The sequence below is a fragment of the Chiloscyllium plagiosum genome, chromosome 10, assembly GCF_004010195.1.
Source record: "Chiloscyllium plagiosum isolate BGI_BamShark_2017 chromosome 10, ASM401019v2, whole genome shotgun sequence".
NCBI lineage: Eukaryota > Metazoa > Chordata > Chondrichthyes > Orectolobiformes > Hemiscylliidae > Chiloscyllium > Chiloscyllium plagiosum.
The window spans coordinates 76,046,710-76,056,734 of NC_057719.1; the positions used below are offsets into that span (position 1 = coordinate 76,046,710).

Consider the following 10,025-nt stretch of genomic DNA (forward strand, 5'->3'; position numbering starts at 1 on the left):
GGTGTGGATTGAGGGGGTTGATGGAGGGAGGGTATGAATTGAGGGGGTCAATGGAGGGAGGATGTGGATTGAAGGGTTTGGCAGAAGAATGATGTGGATTGAGGGTGTCCATGGAGGGAGGGTGTGGATTGAGGGTGTTAGTGAAGTGGGGGTGTGAATTGAGGGTTTGGTGGAGGGAAGTTGTTGATTGAGGGTGTCCAGGGAGATTAGGTGTTAATTGAGAATGTCTGCGGAGGGAGAGTGATGATTGGTCTATAAGCTCCTCCCTCAGCCTTTGGGCTCAGTATTTACAGTGGCTCTCCCCCAATACCAGCCATACCACATAACAGCTACTCAGGGGCTCCCAAACACTCACTAGATGATTATAGGTTTAAGATGAGAGGGGAAAGATTTCAAAAGAAGCTGAGGGGTAATGTTTTCATGCAGAGGGTGGTGCGTCTATGGAATGAGCTGTCAGAGGACATGGTGGAGGTGGGTATAATTGCAACATTTAAAAGGCATCTGGGGCATGGGTATATGAATAGGAAGGGTTTAGAGGGATATGGACCTAATGCTGGCAAATGGGACTAGATCAGATTGGGATGTCTGGTCAGTGTGGACGGGTTGTACCGAAGGGTCTGTTTCTGTGCTGTATGACTCTATGGTGTCCTGTGTCCAGGTATCCTGGTTTGCAAAAATCCTGGTGTTTTAATATGCTGGTGTCCCGGTTAACTAAGGTGGGATTGCATGAGTGTGTTGGTGTTCTGATGTAGTGGTGTGCTAGCATACAGGTGTGTGGGTGTGCTGGTGTGGTGGTGACCTAGAGTCCTGGTGTACTGGTGATGTGGTGACCTGGAGTCCTGATGAGGTGGTTTGATGGTGTGTTGCTGTGCTTGTATCCTGTTGTGCAAGTATGTTCATATGATGATGTCATGGTATGCTAGTATGCTGGTGTCTTAGTGTGTTGGTGTCCTGGTATGCTGGTGCTATCATGTGACAGTATGTTGGTGGCCTGGTGAGCAGATATGGTTGTGTCCTAGTTAGGTAGTATGTTGGTCTCTTGGCATGCTGATGTGCAAGTGTGTTAGTGTGCTAGTGTCGTCCAGGTGTGCTGATCTGCTGGTGTTTTGGTGTCATGATGTAAGTTGCCCTGGTGTGCTTGTATCATGGTATACTGGTGTGTTGATGACCTGGTGTGCTGCTCTGCTGGTTTTCTGGTGGACTCTGTAGTGTTGTGTAGGTGTGCTAGCATGCTGATCTAATGGTGTACTAATGTATCCATTTACCTGTGTCCTGCTGCAGTGGTGTACTTCATAGTGTACAGGTGAAGTGGCGTGTTGGTGTCATTGTGTTCTAGAGTCCTAGTGTAGTTCTGTGCTGGTCTTCTGGCATAATGTTCATATACTTCCTGTACTGTGAAAACAGGCCACCTGGCCCAACAAGACCACACCGACTCACTGGAGAGTAACCCACCCAGACCCATCCCCTCCTCTATATTTACCCCTGACCAATGCACCTAACCTACACATCCCTGAACACAATGGGCAATTTAGCATGATCAATTCACCCAACCTTATCATCTTTGGACTGTGAGAGGAAACCAGAGCACCTGGAGGAAACTCACGCAGACACGGGGATAATATGTCAACTCCACGCAGACAGTCACCCAAGGCAGGAATCGAATCTGGGTTCCTGGTGCTGTAAGAAAGCAGTGCTATCCACTGAGCCACCTTGCCGCCCAATGGTGTGCCAGTGTGCTAATGTGCTGCTGTAGTTGTGTTCTGGTGTGTCAGTGTGTTTGTGTAATGGTGGTCTAGTGTGATGGTGTGCTGGGATACTGGTATGTTGATGTGCTGGAGTGTTGATGCACTGTTATACTGGTGTGATGGTTTGCTGATGAGCAGATGTATGAGGTTTAAGTCCCACTGTGCTAAATTTCATTATGACGGGATACAGCTGAGAATTTCCACACCTGTACATGTGCAGGTAAAAGCAAAAAGTTTCTCTGACTGCAAATAATAAGTCAAGTTAGCGAAGACACTGTCGAAGGAAACTGTCAAAATCAGTGCTGCCAGAAACACACACTTCAACAATCATAATGTCTCATGACCTGTTCATCATGAACAAGCAAAAAGCTGGGTCAAATATTCCTCCTGTTTTGCTTTTTACTTTGTGGAATCAGTACTTTTTTTTTAATCTCGGGGTGGCTCAGTGTTGAGCACTGCTGTCTCAAAATGCCAGGGACCCGGGTTTGATTCCAGCCCAGGACAGCTGTCTGTGTGGACTTTGCACATTGTGTCTGTATGGGTTTCCTCCGGGTGCTCTGGTTTCATTCTGTAGTCCAAAGATGTGAAAGTTAGGTGGATTGGCCATGCTAAATTGCCCACAGTGTCCAGGAATGTGCAGACTAGGTGGATTAGCCAGAGAAAACGCAGGGCAGGGGAGTGGATCTGAGTGGGATATTTTTCAGAGGGTCAGTGTGGACTTGATAGGCCAAATAACCTGCTTCCATGCTGTAAGGAGTTCTGTGATGATTCTTATTCCTAATCTATGTGTATGCGTGTCTCACTTTATTGTCCTTTTTCTTCTTTCAGTTGCTAACAATGTCAATCTTTCTTTGAAAGGAGAAAGCCTGGTCAAATAAGCTCCTTTTATCACATAAATACTTTGGGCTTTGCAAAGGTACCTGTGAGGAAGGGGTTCCTTAGTTAAATTGATCTTGTTGTGACCCCCAACTGCAGGAGGAGGTTGAATAAAGAATGGGAGTCAATTCATCCATCCCCGCACAGAAGCATCACCATTTAGGGATATCCTGCCCAGAATCATAACACATTGAGCGACCTTGCCATGGGGACCCATGCTAAGCACTTGCAGAAAGCTTACAAATAGATATCAGCCTTCCGAAATGGGCATATTGACCTCTCAGAGTTAAAACGTGAGGCGTCAGAAAAGCACAGCAGATCAGACAGCATCTGAAGAGCAGGAGAGTCGATGTTTTGGGCATAAGTTTCATCAGGAGTGTGGGGGTTGGAAGGGGGCTGAGATAAATAGGAGAGTGAGGGTGGGGCTGGCGGGGAGGTAGCTGGGAAGGTGATAGGTGCATGCAGGTGGGAGGGGGTGATGGTGATAGGTTGGTGGTGAGGGTGGAGTAGATGGGTGGGAAGGAAGATGGACTGATAGGACAGTTCAAGAGGGCGGTGCCGAGTTGGAGGGTTGGATCTGGGATAAGGTGAGGGGGAGGGGAGATAAGGAAACTGGTGAAGTCAACGTTGATGCCGTGTGGTTGGAGGGTCCCAAGGCGGAAGATGAGGCGTTCTTCCTCCAGGCTTGAATTTGGCAGTGGAGGAGGTCCAGGACTTGCATGTCCTAGGCAGAGTGGGAGGGCCACTCAGTTTAAAGGCAATTAAAGATGGGCAATAAATGGCACTAACAGGCGCATTCCAACAAAGAATAACGAAAACTTTATTGCAGGTTTTTTTTCTTTATTTGAAGTGTGTATTTTACTCCAATGCCTCTCAAGAACGACTATCTGTACTTGCAAATTGAGGATACATTCCTGTCATTTCTCAAATGGAGAAAACTTTTGGGAAACATCAGCAGCGCAAGCTCAAACCATTACCTTGATTGTCTATTTTTATCAAGATAAGCTCAACCCAGCTGGTAATTAAAGCAAAATGCTGCGAAAGCTGGAAATCTGACATAACAACAGAAAATGCTGGAAAAATGCAGCAGCTCTGGTGGCATCCGTGGAGTGAGAAAGTAATTTGTAAATGTAGGTTTATTATAAAGTGTCTGGCTCTTCTTTCTCATGTTAAGTGAGCATACACCATAATTTGGGGTTATTCATTTAGCCTAGAAATCTTATTCCTGTACACAACACAGAAAACAAAATAGATGCAATCCTCAAACCATAAGAGGTTCCTCATGGAAATAATAAGATAGATAATATCTGATACTTTGAGACCTTAATTCAAGCAAGCCTTAATGTCTGCAATTCTGTCAATTGTTATTCTGTGTGAACAGTTCACAAATAGCACAAACAAATATATAGTTTGCACTCATTGAATATTTGTTGAATACACAGTCAATATTGCATAGCTCTGAACAAATATTCACGAGGAGATTATCTGTTTTATTGCATGGAGTCTGTAAAATAAAGCTGTGATTAGCTCTTTCAGATCTAGCATTTAGAATAGCTTCATTGTACCAAACTGAGTTGATGAAGTCTATTTGTTTCTGTAAGTTAGTTAAACATAAATTAATGTGATTAAGAGTTTATCCTACGAAAAGCTGACTGAAGCCAAAAGGGTAGCTGGGGAGATACTAGGTCCTCTTAAAGAACAGCAAGGCTGCCTATGTGTGGAACCGGAGGGCACAGTGGAGCCACTAATCAAGCATTTTGCATCAGTGTTTACTGTGGAGAAGGATATGGAAGATAGAAAATGTGGGGAAATAAATAGTGACAGCTTGAAAAATGTCCAAATTACAGAGGAGAAGATGCTGGATGTCTTAAAACACCAAAAGGCAGATAAATCCCTGGGACCTGATCATGTGTACCCTAGAACTCTGTGGGAAGCTGGGGAAGTGATTGCTGGGCCCCTTGCTGAGATATTTGTATCATCAATAGTCACAGGTGAGGTGCCAGAAGACTGGAGGTTGGTTAACGTGATGCCACTGTTTAAGAAGGGTGGTTAGGACAAGCCAGGGAACTATAGATCAGTGAGCCTGACATTGGTGGTGGGCAAATTATTGGAGGGAATCCTGAGGGACAGGATTTACATGCATTTGGAAAGCAAGGACTGATTAGGGATAGTCAACATGGTTTTGTGCGTGGGAAATCATGTCTCACAAACTTGACTAAGTTTTTTGAAGTAGCAACAAACAGGATCATTGAGGGCAGAGCAGTGGACATGATCTATACGGACTTCAGTAAGCTGTTTTACAAGATTCCTCATGGAAGACTGGTTAGCAAGATTTGATCACATGGAATACAGGGAGGACTAGCCATTTGGATACAGAATTGGTTCAAAGGTAGAAGACAGAGGGTGGTGGTGGAGAGTTGCTTTTCAGACTGGAGGCCTGTGCCCAGTGGAGTGCCACAAGATCGGTGCTGGGTCCACTGTTTTTGTCATTACATAAATAATTTGGATGTGAACATAAGAGATATAGTTAGTAAGTTTGGCAGATGACACCAAAATCGAAGATGTAGTGGGCAGTGAAGAAGGTTACCTCAGATTACAACAGGATCTTGATCAGATGGGCCATTGGGCTGAGGAGTGGCAGATAAAGTTTAATTTAGATAATGCGAGATGCTGCACTTTGGAAATCAAGGCAGGACTTATGCACTTAATGCTAAGGTCCTGGGCAATGTTGCTGAACAATCAGATCTTGGAGTACAGGTTCATAGCTCCTTGAAAGTGGAGTCACAGGACAGGATAGTGAAGAAGGCAATTGGTATGCTTGCCTTTATTGGTCAGTACACTGAGTTACAGGAAATGTGAGGTTATGTTGCAGCTGTACAGGACATTGGGTAGGCCACGATTGGAATACTGCATTCAATTCTGGTCTCCCTGCTGTCGGAAAAATGTTGTGAAACTTGAAAGGGTTCAGAAAAGATTTACAAGGATGTTGCCAGGTTTGGAGGATTTGAGCTATAGGGAGAGGCTGAATAGGCTGGGGCTGTTTTCTCTGGAGCATCATAGGCTGAGGGGTGACCTTATAGAGGTTTATAACATCATGAGGGGCGTGGATAGGGACAAGATCTTTTCCCCAGGGTGGTCGAGTCCAAAACTGGAGAGCATAGGTTTAGGGTGAGAGGGTAAGATTTAAAAGGGACCTAAGGGGCAATGTTTTCACACAGAAGGTGGGACATGTATGGAATGAGCTGCCAGAGCAAGTGGAGGAGGCTGGTATAATTATAACATTTAAAAGGCATCTAGGTGGGCATAATAATAGGAAGGGTTTAGAGGGATATGGGCCAAATGCTGGCAAATGGGACTAGATTTATTTAGACAGAGAACAGCCAGGGAATCCCTAGAGGCATGGCATTCATCCACAAACTCCATCAACAAACACATCGACCTGGACCCAATATACCAACCACTACAGCGGACAGCTGAAACTGACAAACGGAAGCGGCAGGGACAGACCACTATAAACACCGGAGGAAACACCAAAGAAGCGCTTCGCAGGAGGCTAGCTCGGCGAACAGAACCACAACAGAATTTCTGGTCGGCATGGATGAATAGGACCAAAAAGGCAGTTTCTATGCTGTATATCTCAATGACTCCATGAATACTGAAACTTTGTCACTTGATAGAATGGGAACTTTACATAGCTTTCATTGAACAATCTATCCCAATTATAGCAAGTTTTTTGACTTGGGCTTCCTTGATTCCACAAAGTACAATCAATAGATTAATATTTAAGACTGTAAAGTACATCATGTATTTGTATAAAACATTGCCAAACCATTTGAACAAGTAATGAAACCATTCTAAGAACAGCTGTAAAGAGATTGTGAATAATCCAAACACAACCATTAATCTCTTGTAGTTGAATAGAATATAAAAATGAAGATAATATAATTGATGGTGTTACTCTGAAAGCAGAATAGATGACAGCAGAGAGAAAAGGAGAACGATGTAGAGACTTAGACACCCACAATAGAGGGCTGCATTCAGTAGTCTGTAATGTATAGATGTAAATAAGGGTATTACATTACTGAAGTGAGTGAGAGAGCCTTACTGTCAGATAAGACCAAGTTCTCGTCCAACAGGTTTATTTGAAATTACAAGCTTTCAAAGCGCTCCTCCTTATTCACCTGATGATTTCAGATCAACCTGTTGGACTATAAACCTGTTGGCGTCATGTGACTTCAGATTTTGTCCACACCAGTCCATCACTGGCACTTCCACATTAGATAAGACTGAACTATGGATCCTAGAGACCAAGAGGATTGGTAACTTAGTAAAGCCAACAACCTCTTAAGAGTGCATGAGTAAACAACCACAGTCAGGGATATTAAGGTAAAGTACTTACAACTGCCAGCTATCTAGCAGCATTCACTTAAAGCATAGAATAAAGCAACACCTTTTCATGCCACATTGCCCCCAACATCCCTGCCCCCACCTGCAATTTCCTCATTGCGTTACAATTTGATATGTGTTAGTTTCCTTTTAGAACACACTGAGCCAAAACTTCCAGAGCAAGTGTGAAAGATCCCATGGATGTCCCGACTTATGGATCCATGTGGGAATTACCAGTTGAAACAACCTTTCCATGTCCAACTTGTCAAGACCATTTAGGATCTTATGTACTTTAGTCAAATCACCGCTTTGACTTGCTGCAAGTGGAAATAAGCCTGGACTGTGCAACCTTTCCTCATCAGACAACCCATTCAATCCATCTATGACATCTCTGGTTTTAAGTCTTATTAAGGAGATGAGTGCAAGGGAGGGTTGGTACTTGGAGAAATCATCAGCTAAGGCTGTAACCTAATATCCTTCTCTCTCCACAATGCATACTTCTAACCATATTTAGATTAATAGCTCTGACCTGGTGGGACTGTACAACACAAATTGAATTAATATGCAATACAGATAACAATATAATTAATTTTAGTGTCATGCAATATAAATGAAACCTGTTCCACCACTTACAAAGGTATTTAGACATTACTCTTGTTGTTTTATTCATAATAAATATTCATTGCTTTGTGCTCTGGTTCATGTTTTATCATGGTACAACACAAGAGTGTTTTCACCGAGCACCAGGCTACCATACCTCTGCCAGCCCTGCTGAGAAGTGATTACAGTTCTTGTGCATGAGATGGTAGGCATTGCCCTTGAACTCCTTTCCAAGCTCTTCAATAATCTTGTCGATATCTTCCTCTGTAAAGTCTGTGGTGCCGAGAGCGATGGCCTCTCTGAATAAAAGAAAACAATTTTTGTATCAGGGTTTCTTTTTGAAGGTGCAGACCCCTCATTGTGTTGCTCACCATGAAGCAGAGAACGTACTGTACATGCCCATCAGGATGGCCTCCCACATATTACCGGGGGTCACTGACTAACTCACTGAATAAATCATTTTCCAAATTTACTACATGCCGTTCTGTGTTGTAGAGGTGGACTTACATGACTCATCAGGTTTCTGTGATAACTCGGAATCAACAGCCTTGATTTTTACTGCACGTTCTCTTACCAATATACCCAAGTTTCGTCTCCGGTACAAAGCCACAGATGCACTGAATGGTAGTGAGCAGAATATACTAGTTTTGAGAGATATGTTTGGGCCTCAAAACCATTGCACCAGCTACCATAGCTTTTCCAGCCTCTCCTGCGTCTCACCACCAACCAATCCCCTGCCCTTGCCAACCCAATTCCCACCTCCTGGCTCCTTCCCAGGTCCTCAAGCTCTACTTTTACATCTAAAATTGGCACAACAAAACATCATATGAATGATGTATCTTGCTCCCATTCTCCTGACTCAAGCTTTTTCACCGGTCTGTCTATTTTTCCTGTTTGAAGCCCAGATAAGCACATAAGGAAAAGAGCAGGAATGGGTCTTTACACAATATAATCATCTTTGACTTGTAGAGGGATCACAAAACAAGACAGTTCGGCCTCATGCAATACTGACTAAAGCCTCTCATACATAATCCATCCTGATATTGGATAGTCTTTAATAACAGCTATCTTGCCTGAGATTACAATTTCTGGGTGAAGAGTGCTAAGAATATATTTACTGCCCGTTCACTCTGAATAAAATTAAGTAATCCAGTGCGCAGTCAGAGCATCCTCTCTCACCATTCAGTTTCAAACTGATCAGAGCATTTGGTAACAAGGCCATCAGCAACTCACAGCTGAATGTTCCACAAAACATTTATTAAGATAATAGCAGCCGAAAAGGTGAAGCATTTCTGAATGCGGCACTTCTTCACTTACAGATCAAGACCTACTTCGCAGTCAGGTTGTTATAATATTGATGAAAAGGCCTGGGTACCTTGGGTAGAATGCTTCAATTAACTCTTCTTCATATACTATCCAACTGGGCTTTCTAGTAGCTCGTGGTGAAGGACGATGTATGAATAAGTCTCAGCAAAACTTACCTCAGATAACAATAGGTTTATCTCACCTGAGTGACGAAATTTATTGGGGCCAATGTTTCACTGGCGAGATATTCCTATTCCAATGCATGTAGTGTAGATAGGACCTTGCAGCATCTCCATTGTTGCACACTCTGAGGTACACTGAAATTTCTTATGCCTGGTCCCTTCTGAAAGTCTACTTCTAAGTTGGAGATGTTGGAGGGTTCTTAGGAAATTAAGTAACTTAAGGAGAAGTTACACTACTAAATACATACTGCCCTCATGACATGTCTATCTTCCTTCCCACCCATCTGCTCCACCCTCCTCTCTGACCTATCGCCATTACCCCTACCTTCATCTACCTGTTGCACTCTCAGCCATCTTCCCTCTCATCCCCACCCCCCCGCCCCCTTCATTTATCTCTCCATGCCCTTGGCCCACAAGCTTCATTCCTGAAACGTCAATTCTCTTGCTAAGATATTTGTATCATCGATAGTCACAGATGAGGTGCCGGAAGACTGGAGGTTGGCAAACGTGGTGCCACTGTTTAGGAATGGCGATAAAGACAAACCAGGGAACTATAGACCGGTGAGCCAGACCTCGGTGGTGGGCATGTTGTTGGAGGGAATCCTAAGGGACAGGATGTACATGTATTTGGAAAGGCAAAGTCCCTAGGGAGTGTTGCTGAACAAAGAGACCTTGTTGTGCAGGTTCATAGCTCCTTGAAAGTGGAGTCGCAGGTAGATAGGATAGTGAAGAAGGCCATAAGACCATAAGACCATAAGACATAGGAGTGGAAGTAAGGCCATTCGGCCCATCGAGTCCACTCCGCCATTCAATCATGGCTGATGCGCATTTCAGCTCCACTTACCAGCGTTCTCCCCGTAGCCCTTAATTCCTCTAGACAACAAGAATCTATCAATCTCGGCCTTGAAGAGGACTTCATTGAGTTGTAGAA

General features: G+C 43.9%; 1 protein-coding gene across 1 annotated transcript in view; it reads right to left on the minus strand.

Moving 5' to 3' along the window:
- The window catches only part of LOC122553793 (deubiquitinase DESI2), a 239,845-nt gene that overhangs the window by 26,309 nt on the left and 203,511 nt on the right, over nt 1-10,025 (minus strand). Inside the window, exon 4 of the mRNA XM_043698127.1 lies at nt 7,765-7,906. Coding sequence (XP_043554062.1) covers nt 7,765-7,906 — 142 coding nt within the window. The remainder of the gene's footprint in view (nt 1-7,764; nt 7,907-10,025) is intronic.